We start from the raw sequence: 25822 nt of genomic DNA, 5'->3' as shown, positions 1-25822 counted from the left end.
AATCCTTTCTCATAGTAAGATATCCCAATATTTACTTCCTAAGATTTTTTTTTTGGATTTTAGTTAGATACACCATTAAAAAAATATATGTTTTTTTTATGCCATAATTAAATGAGTAATTTCTTATATAAAGATATTTAAGTAAATGCAAGTTAAAAATGTGTTTATTGATTTTTTATTTTATAAAATTTTCTTTTAGTTTTTAATAAAATTTTATAATTTCTTAAATTTTATTAGCATTTAAAAAAATTTAGAATTTTCATAATTTTATGAAATTTTTAAAATTTTCTTAAAATGTTTAACTTTCTAGAATCTTTCAAAAAATAAAATAAAATCTTTTAGCATTCTTAATTTTTTTTTTAGATTTTCAAATAGGTGCTTGTAAAATAATTAAAAAATTGGTAAACTACATTTAAGGTCATTAAATTATTAGTAAGTTTAAGTTTTGGTCACTCAACGTTAAAAAGTTACAAATGGTCACTGAACTATTTGAAAGTTTTTATTTTAGTCATTAGGCTGTTAAGTATTTTTTTTTAAAGTCCGACTAGCTAGCACCAAGCGACGATTCGACGATGGTATGGTGGATCAGTACCTATCGACAAGTAGAAGAACATACCTTAGATCTAAGTCGATCTGACAATCGATGTCGGAGATTAAAGAAAAAACAGTTTGAATTTTGATTCGTAGATTCATGATGTTCAAAGTTGTTTCAGAAAAAAACTGAATTGTAAAAGAGTAGGAGGAAGAATAGCTTTCGACTTGTGCAGGTAGTACAAATAAATAGTTCGATGACTTAAATGAAAACTTTTGTAACTTTTGAAGTTAATGGCCAAAATATAAATTTACTAATAATTTAATGACATTAAGTGTAATTTATCTTTAAAAAATCATTAAATCCATAATAAAAATTTGTTCTCATCTATCATGTCTTTATTTTTCACATCATTAGGTATGGAACCGTCAAAAATTTTGGTGAAAAAGTTAATTGTCAATGAATTATTTTTAAAATAATATAACTTGATATTTATTGTTAAATTTAAATGAAAAATAAATGTAGAGTACATAAATAAACAGTCCAACTAGCACTTCATGAGGGGCCTAGTACCGATTAATGTTTTCTTAATTTAGAATTTTGTATTTAATACACTAAAATATGTATTCAATATTCACATTTAATAATATATTAATACAAAAATGTTTTCTTTAAACTATTAAAGGTTTGAAAATACACTTCTATGAAAAAAAAAATTTCCTTTTCAATTGCTAAAATTTTTTCAAATTAATATTTTGCTTTTATCAGCAGCGACATTAGCTTTCGGCTAGTTATTATTCAGAACATTTTTAATATTATTTATCATGGTTTTTAATTTGTTTCTAACTGAAGTCTACATTATTGTGGTTTTGTTCATAATTTCGTGATTTTTATTTTTTCCATTTTGTTTTCTTTAAAATCATATCTGGTTTCATTCTTAATTTTTAGTTTCTCATCATATTCTAATGTATATATATATCTGAGATTTGACAAAGTAAGCATGCCGCCAAATCTATTAGGAACTACTCTCGAAAGGCCTTATCATGATAGATTATATTGATGGTAATAGATCCGAGATGAAGAGGAGGAAGATAGGCCATTTGAGACTTGGCCTTTTGTGCGTCACTGATGCGGTAGGTCTCTTGTAATTAGATATTAACACATTTGTATTATTTTAAAAAATATTTTTTTTATTTTTAATTAATAATTTTAACACATTTGTAATTAAGTACAAAAAAGAAAAAGTTAAAAGTAATATGTTATTGGAGGGGTAAAAAAATAGTGAAGCACCAAAAATGCTTTTGGGAGAGGAAAAATTAGAAATTTTAGTTTTTTCTTTTAAGAAATGCTTTTCAAAAGTATTTTTTAAAAGTAAAAAAAATTTAGCTAAAAACAACTTGTTAAGCCCAATTTTCTTTCAAAAGTGCTTTTGGAATCAGAAGTAATTTTTTTAAGCACTACTAATCAAGCCCTAAATGTTGAAGAAATTTAATGTAAAAGAAAAAAAACAATAACAACATAATAATATATTACTTTTTTTATAATAATGATTTCTTTTATAGAATTAAGAACTTAAAATTACAAAAAATAAAATAAAATTATGGATAAAACTTGAAATTATGTATAATCTTTTATTTAGTTTGTAAATTGGTGTATCAATTTTGATTTAGTGTAATTATATACATAAAATTTTAATAACGATTAAAATGTATATTTGAAACTTTAGCATTTTAAAAAATAAATATATTAATTTGTTTATACATAAAATAAATATAATTAATTATATATATAATTTATAAACATAAAAAGAGTGTTACATCAGTGTCATATAAAATCCAAAATTTTATTTATAAATTTACACAAAATTAGAATTTATATATAAATTGTAGTGTGTCAATAAAGTTAATTATTGTTTGAATAATTACGTCACATAGATTTTGGTGCTGGGGGAATGGCAATATCGTAAAACATGGCAATTACGTTTCCACCAACAACCCACCGCACGACCTCGGTCGCATCGACAATAAATAAATGGAAATAACTAAAATAATAAAAACTACTGAAGAGAACTAAAGCTTCTTGCAGAGGAAGAAGATTTCATAGAAAGATGTTGAAGCTTTGCTCTTGCAGTGTGACGGACCAAATTCAGGCATCGGTTCAATGCCGATTCCCCGGTTCACCCAGTCCTTTCGCATTTCGGCGGCGGAGCCCGGTCTCTGTCTCTTGTTCCCCGCTGAGTAGACTCAAGTTGACGCCGGTTCAAGCCGTGCTGTCAAGCCAGCAAAAAGAAGTTGCCGAGGTCGTTAAATGTGGGTCGGGGAGTTTGGCCGACCTGCTCCGCTTGGGTAGCTAGGCGGAAGATGGGTTGTCTTATAACGAAAAGTATATAGTGAGGTGTTATGAAGTTGGAATCAACAAAACCGCCACTATTGAAACGCTAGCTAATCTCTTGCAGGTCTTCTCTTCTTTTGTTTCGAAATTTGGGCTTCGATTTCTTGTTGAATTTATTTGTTTGAATTCATTTTGAATTGTTTTTCAAAGTTGAATCCGGAGTGTTAGAGCGCCCCCAAAAAGGGAATTTTGAGATCATCTTTTAGCTGTCTGTGTATTTATTGATTGGAAATTGTTATGAAACTTCATAGATTTCTGGGTTTTTTTAATACTGTTTGATTTTGGGTGTATTGAAGCTTTCTCTCTGTAATTTGGAAGTGTGGTCTTTCTTTGTAAATTAACTAGTGTGAATTTTCTACAGAAATTGATTAAATACAAGCTAAAATTGAATGTTGAAGTTCAAAATGAAACAGTTATAACTTTTAAAATTACTCAAATGCATACTATATATAATACTCTTCAGTTGTGTAGTTCTCACAAGTTAAAATGCAGGGGCGAATCCCTTGGGGGGGGGGTGCAGGGGTAATTAATTTATTTTTTACATATTTTCTTTTCACTTGCTTAGCAAGTGTATGTAATTCTAGTTTTTATATAAAACCGATCCATTCAGCTTTGATATGGCTTGGTCAAATTGCTTGTTTGATTTTGTTATACTAAGTTTTAGCGACTATAGATGAAATCATGGAATGAAGTTTCATTTACTTTTGTTTGTTTAATCTTTTGGGATTTCATGCAATGCAGGAGGTTGGATCTAACCATGCTCAAAGCCTTGGATTTTCGACAGACGGGTTTGCTACAACTCCCACCATGAGAAAAATGCATCTCATATGGGTGACCGCACGTATGCATATAGAAATATACAAATACCCTGCTTGGTAGGTTTTTTATCCTTCATTTAATGACATTGATATCTGGTTTCAATTTCTTGTATATGTTTGAAAATTTTGGTGTTTGATTCTGTGGTGTAGGAGTGACGTGGTTGAAATTGAAACATGGTGCCAAAGTGAGGGAAGAATTGGAACCAGAAGGGACTGGATCCTAAAGGATGCCGCAACTGGTGAACTTATAGGAAGAGCTACAGGGTGTGTCTCTTTATCCGCTCTCTTTCCTTCACCATGCATATTATAGGATTCATAAAATGAAAAGACCCAAGGGCATTGATAATTTTCTAAACTTTAGTTCAGATTGAAAATTTACATGAAAATTAGAAATTATTTGCTGATTGTTTAGATTCTGTCCTGTGAACATTTTGCAGAGCCTGTTGCTCTTTCCTGACATATTTCCATTTCGATTTATTGTTTCTATATGAATGCTGTTGAATTTCTTCATTTCTGCTGTATCTTTTCTAGTTTTAACTTTGAATATTTGTTAAGATTAGGTTTATTTCGAAAGCTAATCTCATGTGGTATGGTTGCAGCAAGTGGGTGATGATGAACCAGGACACGAGACGGCTGCAGAAAGTTAGTGATGATGTCCGAGAAGAACATCTAATCTTCTGTCCACGAGAACCGAGGTCGGAGCTTTTCCTCACCCAAGGATTAAAAGCTATAAACTTCAATGGAATGCCCTGAAAAGCTATAAAACTTCAATGGAATGCCCTGAAAAGCTATAATCTTCAGGAGCTTTTCCTCACCCAAATAATTTTCAGAGCATAATCATGTCATTTATGCAATTTGTTTTAAGGGATGCGTTGTTTCTTATTTAATTGATCTTCTTTTGGCTGTTACAGGTTAGCATTTCCTGAAAAGAACAACAGAAGTTTGAAGAAAATTATCAAATTAGAAGATCCCGCTCAGTATTCGCGGCTTCGGCTTACGGTAAGATCATCTGATTTATCTAACCTAATTTTAAAAAGAAAAGGGCTTGGAGATCAAATTGGTCTGTTTATTTCAACAGTTTGTATACTCATTAAAACCCTTGATGCAGCCAAGACGAGCTGATCTGGACATGAACCATCATGTCAATTACGTTACCTACATCGGATGGGTTCTGGAGGTCAGTGGAAAGGGCACCTGAAAATTCTTTCATTCCGTATTGGTTTTAACTGTTCCAGTTGATTTTGGAAGCTCATGTCATTTATGCATATCGCTTCGGCAGAGCATGCCTCAAGAGATCATTGACACACATGAATTGCAAAGTATCACGTTAGATTATAGGCGGGAATGCCTACAGGATGACGTGGTTGATTCGCTTACCAGTCTGGAACCAATAGATGGTACCGAAACGGTTTCAGAGCACAATGGGACAAATGGGTCTACAGCTGCAAGAGAAGATGCAGACTGCCCCAAGTTTTTGCATCTGTTGAGAGTGTCTTGTGACGGGCAGGAAATAAACAGAGGCCGTACCGAGTGGAGAAAGAAACCTGCCAGATGAGGTATAGTGCCGAGGATGAGGAAATAATCTAGTTTACGGTATCCATCAATTTTCAGGTTTTTCTTTTTTTTGTTTTATGTGCTCCTTATTTTGCCTTAAAGTTCAGTCATAGGAAGGTCATATTCCGTCGTGGATTTAGATATAGAACATAAGACGATGATGCTTGAGACACCCACATCAAAATCCATGAATCTGTTGTACTTCCATCTTTCTTAATGTTTACATAATAAGTGATGTTTGAAACTCTCGTTTATGACCTTTTAGAATCTTTTGCTTTACATATTTGTCTACTGAATGGATCCCTTTTCAACCAATTCGTTGTCAAGCCAGCTCTTATGAGTGCTTAATCAGGTATATCTCTATCAACCAATAGGGGCAAAGATATTTTAAAAGGGGAAAAAGAAAAACCTACATAACAATTGTCTCTTCACTGATCACAATACATCCTTGAACTATCAGTTACAAACATCATCAACAAAAATACTAAAATTAAAGATAACAATCTCACATAACTCGAACCCAGACCTGGAGATTAGCCCACGAAAATAACCAAAACTACCACAATTAACTGATTTCGTGTTCGAGCTAAACTTTAAAAGCAATAGAGATTTAAACCGATACTTGATAGAGACATACTTGATTAAGGCACTCACCAGAGCTTCTTTTGCATGGTGAAACAAAGCATATGCAGAGGGTAGATTGCGGAAAATAGCAAGCGTTCAAGATGTTGGGGGCCAACTCCTGATCCAATCAGTTAAACTTGAAACATTTCTTGTGATGTCGTCGATATTATTACTCTTCAAAGCTTTTACAATATCTTCCGAGTAACTTTCTTTTGCTTCCTCTAGCAGTACTTGGAAGATTTCACACTCTATGTTGTTTGAAAGCTTAGCACCTTCATAACCTCTGACAGAGAAAAAGAATTGATGAGAAAACAAAACCACATAACTGTGTGTCTGAATTAGGTAAATGTACACGGGTATGCTCAGTTTTTGTGTGTGTGTGTGTGTTTTAGTTTTTCCATGTACTTAAGAGGGTTCTTGGAGGAATATATCCCTATACCCACATCCAAAGATATGACGAAACAGTGTTAGACAAATTTCAAGAAAAATGAAGACTCGGGGAATAAAAAGAAAATGATCGTATAGACAGAACATTGGCATCGTATGAATGTTGAATATGGATAAGTCTCCAACATGTGTCCAAAAACGCATCTGACATGAATACTTAAAGAAAAATGATGAGTTGGAACAACATAGAAACGAACAGGAAAGAGTATTATGGACTGAAAATTGATACCTTTTACTCAACCGATCATACAACACGGTGTTGTCAGTTTGAAGTACTACAACAAGATCAAACCATCTTTCGGGAAAGAAATCACAACCATGATAATCTACAATGTTTCCACCTTCTTCCATCACATCCTCAAGCTCATCACACACCTTCAAAATCCGATACATCTAAATCAAATGCAACAAACTACAAGCCAAAATACTAGAAAATAGTAACCAAAAACAATAGAACATACCCAAAGTTGAAACAAGAAAAGAAAGTGAACTATGATGCACAGAATTGGATATAAATATTGAATACAGATGTACATTTAGCATGGGTATGTATTCATTTCTTTTAAAATTTTTCCACGTATTTGAAGTGTCATATCCCTACAGCCTATACCCATATGATCCAAACTCTTACTTTTCCCCAAGGTATTAGAGTCCAACTCATATTCTGGACATGAGTACGAGAAAATGATCCTCCAAATGTATGAAAAAACACAGAGCGTATCCATCATTATCCAAAATTTGCACAAATCCAGGTAATGAGATATACAATCAAAATCCTGTAAATTAAGTATTTAGCACTCCGTTTGCTATTGAGAAATTTGCTTTCTCATTTCTTACTACAATGCATGCGCAAAACCCAGAATATCAAATTCATGCATACCAAACCAATTTACGAATAGAATCACAATCAAACAAGGCGTAAAATTTCCAAGTTTAAACACTGTTTATTGCTTAAATTAAATATTATACCCAAAAACTACTTCTTGTTTATTAAAATCACTAATATCCATAAACCCTAAATTAATAACCTCAATAATTTTTTTTTTAAAAAATCAAGAAATATGAAATTAGAGCATAAGGGAAGAGGTCGAATTACGAGGTCTTCATTGATAATGTGGCACTGGAGATCATCGTCCCAGCCGTCGTGCAAGTTCTTCTCTTTGACCAAATCACCAATATTGATGTGGCGCAGATTGGTGGCCTCCGCCAAAGCAGAAGAGGTCGTCGTCTTGCCAGTTCCAGGCGTGCCCGTCACCAATATGTTGGGCCTCTTTCTCTTGTTACCGTCGGCTGCCATAGATGAATTATAAGCTTCTTATTACTGACTGAGTCGTGCAAATATCAAGAGCCTGTTACGGGATTTTCAGACTGGAAGACTAAAATCCCTTTTTGCGTTTTTTTATGGAAGTGGTAGACCAGGCTTTTGAAAAACCCTTCAGGGCTTATTAAGTTTAAATCGGCCTGTAAGAAAAGCCCGGTTTATTTCTCCTTTTAAGAAATTGCAATCTTCAGACTTCTTCATGGTCCGGGTCATCTGACACGATCCGAAGACTCGCTCAAAAAGTAAGTGAGTTTAAACAAAAATACAAGGCTAAAAATGAGCTTTGACAAAAAATAAGACCTATTTTTTAAATGAACCGGCCTTGGGTAAATTTTTTTATCTCGAGTCTGAAAAATATAATTTGGGATTTCTTAGATTTTTAATGATTTTTTTCGTTCTGTTATTTTTTTTTAAATAAAGTAATTTTTAAAGTTTTTTTTCTTAACACGTGATGTTATTGATTGGTTTAATTTTTTTAAACAAAAATTTGAGTGAGAATAACGAAAATTATAGAATAAAGATATAGAGGGCAAACTGATAAAAAAAAATAATACATGAACTAAAGTGATAAATTAGCTATAGTACTTAATCTAAAAAAGGAAAAGTATTAAGCGAACTCAAATTACCCAATCATTAATAGGCATGTGGCTTTTTTTTTAAGAGTAAACTATATAAACAATTATTTAACTATATGTGTTTGTTTTGGTTATTCGTGTTTAAAATTTTTTTATTTTAGTTATTAACGTTATTCAAATTTAATATTTTGGTCACTTATTCGTTGAGTTATTAAGGAAGTGTTAACCTAGCCATTATTTCATTGACATAATAATAAATTCAACCCCCAATATTTATAGATTTTATCAATTTGATATTAATTCTAAAAAATTAAATAAATTTAACTCTAAACTTTACACATCATGCCAATTCAATCTAGATTCTTAAAAATTCAAAAGTAAAAACTTAAAAATGATGATCTAAAAGTTCAATTTTCAATATATATAAAATTATAAAAATATTTAATTTTCTCATTTTCTAACATTCATTTATTAAAATAATAATTTTATAAATAAAACAATTCAAGGAAAAAACATGAAGAAAACTTAGGCAAATTTGGCTTTTTTTTTAACATTAATGACTTCCATGTTTAAATTGGATAAAAAATTACATTATGATATTAAAAAAGAAAAGAATTGATGCTTTTAAATTGTTGTCCAAAATGAGTTTATTATGGTTTAAAACAAGCATGATTAGAGATAAACAGGTGATGATGGGGAACTAAAGACCCAAAGGCTATGCTAGTAGCTCCAAAGCCGATTTCTAATTCAATAGTACAGTGATGGAGGATGTAGAAATTATGGAGTTAAAATTAAAGTTTGTTGGAACCAAGGATTGTGACCAAAGGTGATGACCAAGATAAAAAAACAAGGTCAATCGTATAATAAAATAAAATGTTATTTATAAAATAAAACAAAAAGAAAGTTTGAATTTGATTTAAGAGTTGTTTACTGGTATTTTTTTAAAGAATATTTTATTAAAAAATTATAATTTATTTGTAATTTAATATGTACTTTTATAAAATGTAATGTTTTTTTTATCAAAAAATAGTTTTCTAAATAATTTTGATTTTAAACTTTTTATAATTTTAAATTTTGAAAAAGTGACCTAATGAGTAATTAATAGTGATTTAACAAATAAGATAAAAATATTAATTTCAATATTGAGTAATTATTTATATAATTGAACTTTTTTTTTTAAAATCAAATTAAGCGTTTTTTAAATAAAATCAAACCTAACTAAAATAATTATCTTCTTTCTTTTTTTTTTTAAACAAATATTCTAAATTTATAATCATGAATTTGGAGGAACTGTGCTATGCGCATGGAGATTAAAAACAAACAGTCAACGAAAAACAGAAAAATAACTTCGTCCACGCTATATCTTCTCATTTCGTCTCGTTATCGAAGAGCTTTTCCAACGAATTGTCAAAAGACGATGAAATTCTAAGCAAAGAAAAAAAAATATTTGAAGCATAATATTGGATACAATCATTTTCATTTAGTAAAGAAAAAACAAAAGACAGTTCATTAAATTATCCATGCTTAATAGCAAGGAAATTCACCACTACTGTAGCTATAAATCAAAGAAACCCACTGTTCCAAATGTTCTCTAAATCTTTCATTTACATATATAGAAGAAACAATATCATATATATAATACCTACTGCTTTATTCCGCTCCTCCGGTCTGGTGCAACATCGCATCGATTTCATCTCCATCCTCCATCTCCAGCTAATAAAGAACAAAAAAATCCGAACAAAACCAAAACAATTCAATCATTAATTCATAAAAGTGCGATATGCTAGTCGTAGAAAATTATGATTATGCATAAATTTATAGGATGGATCATCAAGGCACTTGAAGAATTTAGCAGTTTATAAACTTACGCATAAACTTGTATATCATTTCGGAACATCGAGAACACGTAAGGAAATTTACCTCATCGGGAGTCTGCTCTCCACGGAGCCTCCGCCCGTCAAACAAGAAAGCAATGGAGTTCAGATCCACCGATTGCCTATCGCAATATGCGTTCATCAGTTTCCTCATTTGAGTGCTTCTCTTAATCCTGAAAAACACTTCGTTTCCATCCTACAAAAACGAGATCAAAAAACAAATAAATGAAAAGAAGAAAAAAAATCGAAAAGAAAAACAACAGAGATGATCTAAATGACGTAAAAAGTAAAAACCTGGCCCTTGACTTTGAGATTAATGTGATTAGCTTGATCGGCCGGCTTCTTATCCTCCTCTGGTCCTCCGCCGCCGACGTTTCCCGTTGCAGACATTTTTTTTTTGCAGTGCCGCTCTCTGTCTCCTTCCCCTTCGGTTTCTCGTGTACGTCGCGAATAGGACCGAAAGGAGCTCTGAAATAGAGAGCGAAAGCGTTGATTTTACGCTATATATACAATTGTAAACCACTAAGTGGAGCCCCAGTTTCTTAACTCATACGCGCAGGGTCCTCGCGTAGTGACAATGAGGTAAATTGTTAAAAGTATAACCTGCTTGTTGATGACGTGGGTACTATATTGAGCGAGTTTTATAGAATCGTATACTCGCTTGAATCTGGGGAATTTAAAGTTGGAATTTAACTATATTTGATAAAGATTTGGATTCCGGGTTTTGGAAAATTGGAAAAGTCGTTGAATCTGTTAAATTGGATTTTATTTTGGCCTTTTCAGTGGGAAGGGAATGGACGGTTAAGATTGATTAGTTGGGAAATTGCACGGTTGATGATGGGTTAGAAAATCGTGAGTGAGGTACTGGGAAATTTCGACCTTTTTTCTTTGTTTGGCATTTACGATATCTGCATTTTTTAGGCGTGATAAATGCCGACATTAGAACGCACTAATGTTTGCATATTATGTTAAATTGATTTTAATTATATTTTTGAGTTTTTTTAATAATTAATTTTTAATTTTTTTCAAATTGTTTTTTAATAGATTTAATGAATAAATTTAATTTTTTTAATTTTTTTTCAAAAAGTTTAAATCTTACATGCTTGGTAAATTTTTTAACGATAATTTCATTAAATCTGTTAAAAAATTAGTTTGAAAAAAAAACAAAAGTTTATGGCCAAAAAAGACTCAAAAATACAATTATGACCATTTTGGCAAAATATGTAAACCTTAGTGGCCAAATTTATCATTAAACCTATAATTTATAGCTTACAACTTCATAATTAGGTTTATTTTGATATCTATATTTTTAATCTACTTTATTATCTGAACTTGGCAATAAAATCCTTTTTGTCTCTAAACTTAGATTTCATCAAGATTTGATGATGTAACCATTGTTATTGGAACCTAACCAAATCAGTCAATCAGATTAAGAATCTATGGATTTAACGATCCAAACAAAGGGTTGAACTAATTGGATCGAAATTTGCTCAAATTTAGTAAAATTTGAAATTCGAAACAAAAATTAGCTATTTAACAGGTTGCACCGATAAATTATTCTAGTTTTTTTATGAATTATTATTATTTTTAATTATTCTCGATCTAACAGTCGAATTGATTGAATCAGGAACCAGTAGTCTAATCGATTCAATCATCAATCTAATTATTAAAATACTAAATTTAACACTATGAGATTATACCAATTATCATGTCATCACCCAAAAAATCATATAATTTTTTTTCAATTTTCAAGTGATGATACGATACAATCTCAAAGTGCCACATCATCAAACTAATATTTTTCAAGTTAATGGGATAAAATGGACCTAATTGTTAAGTTCAAGTGACAAAGTGGATAAAAGAGTATAGGTGCCAAAATGAATCTAATTGCCAAATTAATGGGCCAAAAATTACCGCTAAAATAAAATAAAATTTGATAATTGACTCGGATTTCATCTTATCCATATTGAAAAATATTATATAAGTATATGATAAAAGGTTAGTATTTGATACATTGACAATGTAATTTTTTTTATAATTAAACTTAAAAAATTATTATATATTTTTTTAATATTTAACTATATTCATATAGAACACTTGTCAACCCTAATCTCTTTCATAAAATCTAAAGCTTCACTAATAATAATAATATACTAAGCTTTGAAAGGTCTTGCTGAAAATCAAATAGAAAGCATTGAAATTTTAATCCAAATTATCACAAACTATACTATAAGTTTAATTTCGAAAAATGCTTCATCTGTAAATAACTTTGATTTTCCCAAAAAAATTGTTTCAAACGATGTTATAACATACAATGAAACAACAGTTTCACATTCAAAGTTGCTAACATTAGTGGATTGAATTTTTTTTTTGTGTATATTTCTTTTTATTTTCGTGGTTAACTTTTACTCTCAAAATGTTTATTTATAACTTTTTTTTTAATTTCATTCTTATAAAATGTGTTTAAGAAAATCTTAATTTTCACTAACATTTTAATCCAATGAATCAACCAAAATAATATAATATACCTAATTAATTATGTTGATACAAGTAAGTTGTGTCAAGTGTGCGGATTTAAGCTCGCGACGAATGTATACAAAACATTTCATGAAGGTCAACTAATTAAATGGGACTCTTTTGACTCTCTTGAACCGATCCAATTCGTGTAACATAAGGAGGTCAACTAATTAAATGAACTTATTTAATCGTTGCAGATAAACTGCTAAAGATAAAAATGTTGGCGGATGAACCATCCATCAATGCAGATAAATTTTGCCAATATATTGTGGATGAACCATCAGTCGTATAGATAAACTGCCGACTAAAATACATTATGGATGAACCACTAGTCGGGTAGATAAATTGTCGACTACTTCCTACGTTCATATCATCTCACCCCATGCAATGCAACATAACATGCTTATAACATATCAACATGGTAGAAATATCATGCTTATAACAAGTCGATATAGTAGCAATTGTTGTGCTTATAATAGATTATTACGGTAGCAATAATCATGCTTAATATATAATTTTGGGCTCTTTTTTGGGCTTTTTGACCCAATTTACGATTTCAGATCCAATTTTCAAGTTTAATTACCCACTAGGCCAATTATTTGGCTTGAAAAATTAGTTTCCAAAATAATCATATTAATTTTAATTAATTTGATTAACTGAATTTTAATTGATCAAAATTAATCTTCTAAAAAATCACTTAGATTTTCCAATTTAATTTTTCAAGAAAATTCTTTAATCAAATTTTCTAGTTGAATAATTCTTTCAACTGCCCAATTTAATTCCACATCGAATAAATTGACTCAATTAAATTATTTTCAAAGTCGTAGATTTTTCTTCTGTTCAAATGCAATTCGATCAAACTTTAGTCGAGTTAGCGGAGGGACCAATCAAACATATACAATTAGGCTCTAGTAATTGCAATTATGTCTAGAAGCATTGTTTCGATAATTCGTAATTACTTAATCATGGAGTCAAACCACAAGAAGTATCATGATTGAAAACTCCTTATTATATACTATTTACAAAAGCAATTCATCCAACTGTTTTGTCCAATAACCTAGTCATGTGTGTGTTACCCTCATATGATATCATTGATTCCTCTGAGTTAAATCCGTTCACTCAATACAATCATATTTTATCTCATTGTCACCATTATATCTTCTTAATATGATCACTGTGATAAATTGCTCATTTGAGAACGAGCAACCTGTCGCTACATTTCATATTTATCAATCCACGCAATGCTAATGAGAGGATATCGTTAACTCTTTAATTGAGTTATAAATTCCATTGTTGCTAGTAAAGTCATGACATACACAAGTCATGTACCCAACATACCGGCTATCGACTTAATCATCTTTAGAGCATAAGCCTCCATTTATATCAAAGCATATGAATTACATAAGTATGGTCAGTGACTAACTTAGGTTTTAGGTAAATCATACCATGAATGTCTTTACCTGTGGAGTCAACTTGTAACACCCCTTACCCGTATCCGACCCCAGAACAGGGTACGAGGTATTACTGGACTTGAGTACTTGTACTCATTTAAAACCGAGACATAAAATTTCATCAATTTTAAACTTTTCAAACATATTCAAGACTATCTACATTAAATGACTTTATACAATAGAGACCTTCAAATAACATAGGTCAGTATTTTAGGCCAACTCCTAGCAACTTAATAATAATTAAACAAGTCCCCATACATGCCAAAGACTTAAAAATACTTTAAAACCTTTATATATCTATCAATAGTTTGATAGTGTGATTTAGCCTCCGGCGACCTCCAACTCGAGCTAACATCTGCGACACTATAGGAAAAAGGAAAGGAAGGGAGTAAGAATTAAAGCTTAGTAAGTAAATATGTAAATATTAATAAAAAATACATTATCATACATTAAACAAAGGCACAATATGTTCCCGGAACATTACCATCACAAACACACATACTTTCACTATTACAATTATAAACAGGTTCAAAATAAGTTGTCTAGCAGAGTACCAGCAGCTAATTTATTTATTTCTGGAGCTACAAAACTCCAAATTATAAATCGTTAATTTTCCTTGAAACTAGATTCACATATATTCTTATCATAAAATTTTCATAATTTTTGGTCTAGCCAATTAGTACAGTTTATTCATTGAAGTTACCCCTGTTTCACTGCTCAACTTCCCTGACCACTCTTCACTACAAATAAATTTTCTCTTTGTACAGAACTCATATGATGTTATCGTTTATTTTATTTGAAACTAGACTCATTAAGTATTTCAAACATATAAATTATATCCCATAATTATTTTTATAAAATTTTTAATGATTTTTCAAAGTCAGAACAGGGGATCACGTAGTCATTCTGAACCAGTCTCATAGAAACTTAAATATCTCAGAATATAGAATTCATTTGCTTTCTCTGTTTCTGTTATATGAAAATAGACTCATTAAAATTTAATTTGATATCTCATTCAGTCTCTGATTCAATTTTTACTATTTTTGGTAAATTTTTAGATTCTCGTCACTGCAACTATCCAGAACAGTTTTATTGTCAATTCTGATCTTTCACACTTCAATTGTATTCATCACTTACCCATAACAATCTTTCCAATTTCCAATCACATATCAAGCATATTACTCATAAGTTACATACGTATATACTTACACTTATCTTCACAAAGTCATACACAATTTCATTTAATCAATTTCCCAATTGAACACTTTGGAATAATAACAGATACGCGATGCTATCGCTCACAGTCCACCTTTAAAATTGAAGTTCTCTTGTACACATAGTGGCCTTCACTTAGCACCACTCATGTGACCTAGCTCGATTATACACATAATTTTGGCTCTCTTGTACACATAGTGGCATTCACTTAGCACCACTCATGTGACCTAGCTCGATTATACACATAATTTTGGCTCTCTTGTACACATGGTGTACACATAGTATCACCCATGTGACCTAGCCACTTTATCTCGTAGCTCTCTTGTTTACATAGTGACCTTCACCTAGAACCACACATGCAACCTAGCTACATCTATCTCGTAGCTCTCTTGTATATTACCCATGTGACCTAGCTACCTCATAATGTCTCGTAGCTCTCTTGTACACATGGTATACATCCCGTATTACACTTGTGACCTAGCTACATACCATCTGTATCTTTCGATTCCGAAGGTTCAAACGGGAAGTATCTCACTTTCTAATACTTTATTCCATTCTTCCAATAGTCAATTATGATTCAAAAATCAGCTACAATACATAAAATATGTTGAAATATAAAAACGTAATAAAGATAATGTATTATTTACATACAAACTTACATACTTTCTCATTTCCATGTCGAAATAATATTGAACATTTAAATCATCATAATTATACTTACTTTCAACACCTCGGCAATCATAGTAAATATATTAATTTTACATTGAAACATGCATAAATTAATGCTTATTATACATATGAACTTACCTCGATACTAAAACGGCCATTTTACCAACTTTCCCAATTTTCGATTTTTCTCCCATTCTAGGTTCAAATCTCATTTTCCGGGATATAAAACATCATATTTTACTTATTTAATTAATTTAATATTCAAAACAGTCCTTAATTAAAACTTTAGAAAATTACAATTTTGCCCCTAAACTTTTGCATATTTACACTTTTGCCCCTAGGCTCGGGAATTAAACTTCATCCCTTATTCTTATGTTTTATGACATGCTGATCACTTTTCCCTTCTATAGCAACATCAAATTCTCACTCTAACACATAGTTATGAACAATAACAATTTTTACCGATTAAGCCGTTTTACTCATTTTTGCTTAAAACCGCTTAGCAAAAGTTGTTTAACATAATTTCAGCCTTCATATTCTACCATAAAACATCAAAATAAATACATTTCACCTATGGATATTTTTCCAAATATGAACCCTAGCTTAAATTATTGCTAGAATAAGCTTAATCAAGTTACCGGGATTCAAAAAACATAAAGAACTTGAAAAACGGGGCTAGAACGGACTTACTATTGAGCTTGGAAAGCTTGAAAACCCTAGCCATGGCTTCCCCCATGCTAATTTTGGCCTCCATGAAAAAGATGAGTCAATTTTGGCTTTATTTTCCCTTTTTATTTCTTTTAATTACCAAATGACTAAAATGCCCTTAAGGTCTTTCTTTAAAATTTTGTCCTATTCATGCCCATTTTTGTCCAAACAAAATATAATGGTATAATTACCATTTAAGGACCTCCTTTTTAAAACCCCATTTCAATCAAGTACTTATGAATTAGAACACATATTTTGCAACTTTTGCAATTTAGTCCTAAAAGTCCAATTAAACACTTTATCAGTAAAATTTCTTAACGATATTTTTACACAATATTTTAATCAATAAATAAACCTTAAAACTTAATCGAAATAAATTTTTTGACTTCGAATTCGTGGTTCTAAAACCATCGTTCCGTTTAGGCCCTAAATCGGGCTGTTACAGCAACTTCTGCAAATAAGTCCTAATAGGCAAATTAAACATGCAATCTATAAAATTTCTTATCAATACTCTAACACATGCATCTAATCACTCGGTAAATCATAAAAAAAATTAATCGAAATAAACTTTTCTATCTCAGATTTGTGCTTTCGCAACCACTATTCCATTTAGGCCCTATTTCGAGATGTTACACAACTGCTTGGATAGCTAAGACTAACCATCTCCTCAATTGGAATTGTAGACAATATAATAATCATTCTTAATATTTGAATCAAATGTTTACTTTGATTCATTTATGAGATTATGGACTCATGATTATCTATTGAAGTAAATTGTCTTTCTCGCAATATAAACATTCTTACAATGCCACTTATAATCAGTTTGAACTTAAACAATCAATAAGTTAATATTTGTTTGTCACAATTTCGCTATGCATGCAAAATATAAAAGACAAAAATACAAAAAACCAAAAAACATAACAGTGAAATGTGAAATTTATCTATTCATTATTCAAGCACATAAAAAACAATTACATCTTTACTACAATATGGACACATTTCTTAACATGTGTAACATGCACTTAGTGGAGTAGAAGCAATAATGACAATATCAAATTATTAGAATTACTGTGACGATAGATAAGCAATCATTCACACATCCCATATTATCATAGTAACAATTATGTCATTAAATCACAAATTTCAATGTATTCAAAATATCATGGACTTAATTGAGTGAAATAAAACTCCAATCAATAGTTTGGGACTATACAATGACTAAATTAAGCAATTCTTAAAATTCTGATAAAACTATAAAATAAAGGTACACAGCCGTGTGGTTAGACCGTGTAAAGGACTTACACAGTCGTGTGGGTAGACCGTGTAGAGGGGTTACATAGCCGTGTCGGCGGACCGTGTGACAAATGTAAAAATTAACCTATAGGAGAGACACAGCCATGTGGAAGATCCATGGTTGTATCGTTCACGAACTAGACTAGGGTTTGCATGGCACATGGCCATAGGGGGTTGTGTGGTCTACACGCCTGTGTGGCCTTAAACCTACACACGATTTTCCCTAATTCATTTGATAAAGAATACACACCTTTCCTTGGGGGTCCAATCGACGTTCCTCACAATCAAATTTGATCTGATTCCCCTAAATCAGGTACTTCAACGACAAATATATACAATTAACAATTGATATCAAAATTTGAGCAAGATTTGCAAAAAATTTGGCAAGAACCGTAAAAAATTGTTTAATCAAATATAGTATTAGCGTCGGATAAAAATAGTACAAAAATTAGGGATCTAAACATTGGAAATAAGATGTACTTACTGATTCTTGGTAGGGATGGTATTGACAGTAATTACATAAGATATTGACTCGATGATTATCTAACGTTTAACTAATATTAAGTGATATTATGTGGTCAGATTGTAATACGAAAAGGCAACTTGTATTAGTAGTTGAATCTAAACATGTCCTATTATCATTAGTCAAATCGAAAATGAGCAAACCAATTGAAAAACTAATATGTTGTCTATCAAATTCAATTGGGGAGATTTTTTGTCTTGAACATTAGAGTGAATGACTCTTAAATGATAGAGACATAGATGTGATTGACTGGATTAACAGTACATCGGACAAGACCTAGGTAGAATAAATCTTAAATCCGTCTATGGTTTTATTTATGTGTGACATTCATAGTGTGACATGTCTTAATCCTAAATGGATGATAGACTATGTATATGTGACTCATATACTTTGATGTAAGTAAAAACTTGAGTTCATATATATAAGGAACCGAAAGCTGGTGCGTTGGGTATAGAACTCTTGCAATATGTAACATCATTCACAATGGTGAAATTTATAGCCTAACTAATAAGTAAAACATTCTTTCATCTACATTACATGATAAATAAAACTAAATATAATCACGAGTCGTTTATCTTTGTGGTTATTAACTTGATTACTATGTGATAGTAATTAATTTTTGATGAATTAGATATAATGGTTGCTATAAGATAAAATAAAATCAAATTGAGAGAACGAATTTATCTAAAAAAGATTAAAGATATCTTATAAAACTATTACACTTACGACAATATTATTGAATGAGCACTAATTAAGTAATTTTTATAATTGTATTTAATTAGAAAGAATTTAGTCACAATGTTATAGATGAATGATTTCGTGACTAAATAAATTTATAATTAAAAAAAATTAAAAAATTGTAAATTATAAAATAGTATAGAATTAGGAACAGCTTAATCTTGAGATTCATTACTGCCCGTCTTAAAATCCTGTGCAGGGAAATCTCGACGTCACTCCCAATTTGTGTAACAAAAATCAGAAAGAAAAAAAAAAGAAAGAACAGTATATCCCATTGTTTATTCCAGTACGCCCCGCACCAATCAAACTAAGCCAAATTCACCCCCGCCCTTCCCTTTTATGAGACCTTGCATTTTCCTACCCAAAACATAACAATCCAGTTTCCAAGCTTCCCAACAATGTCAACCATGGTGGTTTTCTCCTTTGCCTACTCCTTACACCCTTCAATACCACTTCTCTCTTCATTCCACCCTTCACCACGCCCCCATATCCAAACCCAAACTGTTTTCTCTCACATTTCTCGACCCAAACAATTAAAACCTTTCCACTTCTTTACAAGGCACTCTTCTTTTAGGTAACTTCCATTCCTTTGTTTGCTTTTATCAGTTTCGGTTTTTTAGCCTTTGTTATGGTATGGTTATTAGAGAGTAATCAAAGCCTAGTTGAGCTCAAGTTCAATTCCAAATTTGGTTTGAGCTCAACCTGGAATTGAGTCTCGAAGCTTGGATCGACTCGAGATGCTGTTCGAACTTGCTGGATTAGGTTGGATTAGACTTGTTTACCTAGAAACTGTGTCTAGTGAAAGTTAAATGTTACACTTTATCTAAATAATCCATGGATCTTTGTCAATTCATATTGTTAAAAAACAGGATTAGAAGTTTTCAACATGAAGATGATGAAAACATTGGTAATGTTGAGCCAATGGGTAAGCTAGATAAAGGAGATAGAACTGATGATGACGAGTTGCCTGAAAATCAAAATCGCAATACTGCAGGTAAACATGACAATTCTTGTATTTTCTAGTGTAATTATCATGTTTAAAACATTTTTGTATATAATTTTTGACAAGCTAATGATTTTGTATCATATAATATTGTCTCAGGGAGAAGAAGTTCTTTTCTGGCAAAATTAGCCATCGCATTAGGCGTGGCAGCAGCTCTTACTGTCATATCATTTGGCATAAAAGGAGCTAGTTTTGGATCATTGCTTGGAGTTCAACGCCTGGCTGAAGTTTCACCCTCTTCAACTATGGATACCACTGTTGGTTTCACTTTCAAAGCTTTTGGTTATAGATTTATGCTTCCTGAATATGCACCAGGGTATGCCTTCTGTGCTTGAATTTACAATAAACTGCAGTTCCATCTCTTTTATAGTTTTTATCTATGTTATTCCGACTTTTTACTTTGCTTGAAGTATTTGTGTCCGGTATACAGGTATCATAGTATGATACTTCAAAGTATATGAAAAAACTTCAAAGAGAAAAACCCTTATCCCACCCTCAACTTTGAGTCCGGGTAACATAGCTTTGAGAGGCCTGTCAATAACAGATATTTAGAGGGTCTTTGAAGCATCATATTCTCATATTTATATCTGAAAATTTGTTGGATATGAATACAAATGAAGAGCTGAGCTGTGCCTATGCTTCCCACATATGTATTTCATTTACTAAAATGGCTCTAAAGTACCTTTTACCTACTTGCCATGTTTCAGATGGATATACTTCTGGTTGCTTATGGCTGCTGGTTGTGGACTTTTCATTAGTGAAGAGGCTTTAAATATTTGGGTCTGTCCTTTGCATTGGTACTTAATGTTTCACTAACTCAAAATTTTTGCTACCTCTTTTTTTGCTTGCTATGTGGTTCAGATTCTTCATTTTTCTTGAAACATTTGTGTGTGACACTCGTATCCAATACATGGATATGGGAATATGACCATCATGGATCTTCTAAATACATAGACAAACATAGAAAATCTAATTATAAATGTATTTGACACTTACAACTAATTAAAATAACATAGTTTCCTTTTATTAGGTTTTTTACTTTAACTAAGCACTCTCTTTTGAATTTTAACATATATATCTGTTTTGGATAAATTTAGGTTGGCATAACTTTGGCACGGTTACTATCATTGGATGGAACATGGCATTCCTTTGTTGAGTCTCTCTCAAGAAATGCCCCATACATAATATCCACAGTTCTTTGGGTATACTGGTTAGTGATTGCTTTATCTTATTATTTATTTTAGTTGTGTTTTTTAACTATGTTGCACAGGCTTTTCATTTTCTCTTGAAATATAAAACTTTTTTCCAGCTGATTGATACGGGGCTATGACCAATAGGAATCCTCCAAATACATGGAAATACTTGAAAAAAATCTTAAACTGTTTCAGACACATACTCGAGTCTGCGTAACATAGAATGTGATTATCAACTTAGATAAGAATACATTCTTTGAGTGTTGACTGTTAATATGATCAACTAGGCTTGTCTTGAGTCAAAATCTCTAGGAAATTGAAGTTCAAGTATCCCAAAGCATAGAGATTTTCATGTTGTTAAATTGTGAAATATTTGGGTCTTTTGACATCTTATATTAAAGTTACCCTTCCATCTATAACCAATTCATTTTGCATTGTATGCTCATGTTTTTTATTCCTTTTTGGTTGTCTGTTATTCCTAAACGATTTTCTTTCTTCGTTGCTTAAACGCAACTTGAAAATTTAGGGGAGTTTGCATCAGTGATATGATACCATTTTACCTTGGAAAGCTGTTTAGAGAAAGTGGAGCATCTGATGATGTTTGTTCAAAGGTTTGTTTTGTTCTTTTAGGGTTCAGGATTTCTATTCACAAATGCACATACTTATTAGAGATGTCGTAGGTAGTGTGTATTTAGATATTTGCGGATGTTCCATTCATTTTTGTTGCTGACTTGAATATAGTTACTCTTTACAGCAGAAGCAAATATTAACCTTTAGATATCCATTATCCTAGTTCGTTTTACTTTTATGGATAAAAGTACATTCTATTCCGAGCATGTACTTTTCCTGCATTTGCACAATAATCATGTATATCTTTTCTCAATGTTGATGATGACTACAGTTAGGAATCGGTGAAGAGAAGGTTTTGCAAATCAGACGCGCTGTTCAAAAATATGGCAATCTCATAGGCTTCAGTGAGTTACAAGAGCTTCTTTACTCTGCTCTTTTTGTTTTGCATATTCGGAAGTATGATATTCATGTCTGACATATATCCGGCTATGGATATAGTCATACAGAGATAGTCTCTTTAAAGATACTTAAAATACATAAAGAAGCTTTAAGAAAATCTGGATATACCCGTATCGAACATGTATATTTTTAACATTTTGGAATATTTTTAATCATATTAGACAAATTTCTTGAATTATGTTTGAGGTTTTAACGTACATGTTTGTGGAATTAAAATTTACGTTTTCTAGTGGTCCTGTTTTTTGATCTGCAGTAGAGCGATTTTCACTCGGAGTAAGAAATCCCACAGCTTTCCTCGCAGGGTCTCTGGTTAGTAAATACTTCTATATTTCTCTACACGATAGTGTTCACTATGTACTCGGAATTGAGTGTGAGTATACTTGTGCCTGGCACAAGTATATTTAATTTTATTCTAAGATTTTATTTATTTGGAGTCTTTGGAAGATTATATTTGCATACTCATGGTTGAATACAACCATACAAATGCTTAAAAGAATATGAAGAGTCGGAATGTCATAGAATATTGGTGCCTTAGTAATGAAGTTTACATTGTTGTTTGACATGACATGTAATTGAAGATAGAATGATCTAAACCTATATTTCTCGGACTTTGTTTTCGTTGTTGAAGTATTCGTGTATGATACTTATGTTATATGAATATGGTATATGACCTTCTAAGAACTCTCCGTATCCAACACTCACATTCGAGTCCAAATAACATCCGTATCCAGCCTATAAAATTGTTTTTTACAACTAATGATTACAATGCTGCATCTAATGAAGGGAATATCTCCTGAATTCTTCTTTGCTGGAGTTTGTTGTGGTGGTTTGGTCACTCTTCCAATTCAGGTCAGTCATTTTCTGTTGGCATTAGTGTTATTTTGCCCATGTATTATGGTATTTGGATTTCGATTTTATGTTGCTCCGATTTTTCATATTCACTTTTAGTTTTCCTATAGCGTCTAACACGATCCTGACGTATGGGAATATGACCCATCCTCTAAATTCGTGAAAAAACTCGGAAAATTTAAATATATCCATATCAAACACAAATCTATATACGCCACTCACACTCGAGTATGAGTTTTATCAAATATAGTGTTTTGTCTATATGGTATACACCTATGATTATGATGGGCTGCTCATCGAACTACTCGTGTCTGATTCATATCTCGAATATGATACACCTGATTTTAAGTAACATAGTTTTAACTTGTTATCACTCGGAACTAATGCTATATTCTCTTTGGTTATCTGGAATCAAGCTTGGAATTGGATTTTTGATGAGGAAACGCCCTGTATTTGCCCTGGCAACGGTCGCAACAGTAGTGGTATAACAGGTTCTTGGTGCTTCTCCAATGTTTGATTTATTGTAAATAGAAATATCTAATGTAAAATATCATACAGGGAATTTGGACTGTGTTTCCATATGTTATGGCTGCTTCAACTGCATTATTCCTGTGCCTGCGGCGCCGTTACTCATCCTAGCTCGGGTCTTACCAGTTCAACTGTCGGTCTGGTTTTCATTCTTTGTTTGCAATAGAAGCAGAAGGCATAGCACTGAAAATCTGTCCTCATTTGCTATTTCCAATTTAAATATTCATTAATTTCCATATTCTGGTGGCGGAAAATGTATATATATTGCTCAAATTCGGTTACTTCTGTTGAAAAATTTGATCTCTTTATACGGTTAAAAATTAGCGTGATTGACAGAATAACCAAACAATGACATGTGTGCCACATGTGCCTCATGCTAATGCATAGGGTTAGTTTTTAACAGTAAAAATAGATGAAATTTTTAACAAAATGATTAGTTTACTTATTGATCTAACATACGACGGCTAATTTCTCCATCTTTTTTAAGTATAGAAGTCAAAATACAATCCAATTTATAGTATAGAGTTAGAAATTTCCTTTTTAGTTCATTGTATTCTAGCAATCTAGCTTGCAAATGTAGAGTCCTTTAAATTAAAATGTGAAATCCAAAATAAAAATTTAATCTGTGCAATATTTGATTTTAGTTGATGGAATGTGCAATTTAATATTTTAGTTATAGAAATTATCTTTCTTTTTTATTTAAGTTTAGTTTTTTTTTTTATTTTTATAATTTCAAATTTTATAAAATTATGATAATTTTATTTTTATTGCAATTTATATATTAATAAGAAAATATGTGGTGTGAAATAAATTTATAAATTATACTTATAATAATTCATGAAAATTGATTGTGTTACCAATTACTTTACTCTTAAAAAAACTTAAAATAATCATTTTAAATAGGTTTAATATATAATTTGGTACTCGAGTTTGACATTTTTTTTAATGTAATACTATGTTATTTTTTTGGTCTAATTTGGCATATGTATTTGTCAAAAGTTATATATTCTGGTATCTAAAGATAACGGTTTTAACTTTTTCGTGTTTAATTTAGGTTTTAGGGTTGATTTGGTGAAATTTAAATTATTAGGTTTGATATTTTCATGATTTGTTAATAGAATAAATTTAGCGTAAATTGTGAATTTGTTTAATTTTACATTTAATTTGTTAAATACAAATGGATGAGATTTAATTCGGGTTTTAGGATGGATTCGATGAAAGTTTATAATTATCTATGAACTTTCATGAAATCAATTCTAAAACCAGAATTAAATACTTAAAAGCTGACACCGTTATCTTTGGGTATCGAAATATATAATTTTTGTCAAATACATGTACTAGATTAGACAAAAAATAACACATCTACCACATTAGAAAAAAATGTCAAATTCGAGTATCAAATTATATATTAAACCTTTTAAAAATATAATAATTAATACAAATTGGTAAAACAATATTTGAAAGGTAAACCTCCCATTAAAACAATGTTTTTAATTAGACTTATATTTTATTTATATAAAAAAAAAGATGAAGTTAATTAAAATAATGAAAGTAAAGACTAAAATTATTTAAAATTCCATATTCTAGTCAAACTGTAAGATTACCTAAGGAAGAGGTGATATTGAGATTACTTCTTATATCCTGAAACATTGACACTATTGAAAATGTGAGATTATCTCCTTATGTTAATGTTTAAAATCCAAATATGGTAATCACATTTTTAAAATCTTATATTACTACCGGAAATATAAGATTCCATTAACTAAATGTCTCATAAAATGAATTAAACTCATTAAAATTTGGGTGCTATTGTAGAAAATCTTATAGTACCATGAGAATGTAAAGTTACTAAAGAAAGAGGTGGTACTAAGATATCTGTATTCCAAAATCTTAACATTATCGAAAATATAAAATTATTAACTTAAAAGTAAACTTTGAAATCATAAAAGCAAGTTGATATATATATATCA

The 25822-nt window shown here is 31.0% G+C and overlaps 3 protein-coding genes and 1 pseudogene across 3 annotated transcripts; 2 read left to right on the top strand and 2 right to left on the bottom strand.

Moving 5' to 3' along the window:
- The first annotated feature begins 2516 nt into the window (after positions 1–2516).
- LOC107961342 (oleoyl-acyl carrier protein thioesterase 1, chloroplastic-like) lies at positions 2517–5539 on the top strand (annotated as a pseudogene).
- Positions 5540–5705: 166 nt separating this feature from the next.
- On the bottom strand, positions 5706–7903 carry LOC107961354 (adenylate kinase isoenzyme 6 homolog). The gene is made up of 3 exons (XM_016897510.2): positions 7463–7903; positions 6596–6741; positions 5706–6202 (listed from the first exon to the last, which is right to left on the bottom strand). The coding sequence occupies exons 1-3, from the start codon at positions 7661–7663 to the stop codon at positions 6016–6018; spliced, it is 534 nt and encodes a 177-aa protein (XP_016752999.1). The 5' UTR covers positions 7664–7903; the 3' UTR covers positions 5706–6015.
- Positions 7904–9722: 1819 nt separating this feature from the next.
- On the bottom strand, positions 9723–10746 carry LOC107961331 (small ubiquitin-related modifier 1). The gene is made up of 3 exons (XM_016897495.2): positions 10431–10746; positions 10183–10332; positions 9723–9975 (listed from the first exon to the last, which is right to left on the bottom strand). Exons 1-3 carry the CDS (start codon positions 10524–10526, stop codon positions 9913–9915), a joined length of 309 nt encoding a protein of 102 aa, XP_016752984.1. The 5' UTR covers positions 10527–10746; the 3' UTR covers positions 9723–9912.
- An 8709-nt stretch (positions 10747–19455) lies between these two features.
- LOC107961318 (uncharacterized) lies at positions 19456–24172 on the top strand. Its single transcript, XM_041075747.1, has 11 exons — positions 19456–19824; positions 20120–20244; positions 20353–20569; positions 20961–21033; positions 21351–21463; positions 21973–22057; positions 22348–22420; positions 22729–22784; positions 23259–23324; positions 23741–23806; positions 23883–24172. The coding sequence occupies exons 1-11, from the start codon at positions 19649–19651 to the stop codon at positions 23961–23963; spliced, it is 1131 nt and encodes a 376-aa protein (XP_040931681.1). The 5' UTR covers positions 19456–19648; the 3' UTR covers positions 23964–24172.
- Positions 24173–25822: the final 1650 nt, after the last annotated feature.

This window comes from Gossypium hirsutum, chromosome A08, assembly GCF_007990345.1.
Source record: "Gossypium hirsutum isolate 1008001.06 chromosome A08, Gossypium_hirsutum_v2.1, whole genome shotgun sequence".
NCBI classification, from domain to species: domain Eukaryota; kingdom Viridiplantae; phylum Streptophyta; class Magnoliopsida; order Malvales; family Malvaceae; genus Gossypium; species Gossypium hirsutum.
The sequence above is the reverse complement of the archived record's forward strand: the minus strand, read 5'-3'. Positions and strand labels throughout refer to the sequence as shown.

Excerpts from the sequence above, each read along its gene's own strand:
- LOC107961354 (XM_016897510.2), bottom strand. The coding sequence starts at position 7,663 with ATGGCAGCCGACGGTAACAAGAGAAAGAGGCCCAACATATTGGTGACG. Across the intron at positions 6,742-7,462 it reads ACATTATCAATGAAGACCTC|GTGTGTGATGAGCTTGAGGA; the intron begins GTAATTCGACCT and ends CGGATTTTGAAG. Across the intron at positions 6,203-6,595 it reads TATGATCGGTTGAGTAAAAG|AGGTTATGAAGGTGCTAAGC; the intron begins GTATCAATTTTC and ends TTTCTCTGTCAG.
- LOC107961331 (XM_016897495.2), bottom strand. The coding sequence starts at position 10,526 with ATGTCTGCAACGGGAAACGTCGGCGGCGGAGGACCAGAGGAGGATAAG. Across the intron at positions 10,333-10,430 it reads ATCTCAAAGTCAAGGGCCAG|GATGGAAACGAAGTGTTTTT; the intron begins GTTTTTACTTTT and ends TCGTTTTTGTAG. Across the intron at positions 9,976-10,182 it reads GAGAGCAGACTCCCGATGAG|CTGGAGATGGAGGATGGAGA; the intron begins GTAAATTTCCTT and ends GTTCTTTATTAG.
- LOC107961318 (XM_041075747.1), top strand. The coding sequence starts at position 19,649 with ATGTCAACCATGGTGGTTTTCTCCTTTGCCTACTCCTTACACCCTTCA. Across the intron at positions 20,245-20,352 it reads TCAAAATCGCAATACTGCAG|GGAGAAGAAGTTCTTTTCTG; the intron begins GTAAACATGACA and ends ATATTGTCTCAG. Across the intron at positions 20,570-20,960 it reads CTTCCTGAATATGCACCAGG|ATGGATATACTTCTGGTTGC; the intron begins GTATGCCTTCTG and ends GCCATGTTTCAG.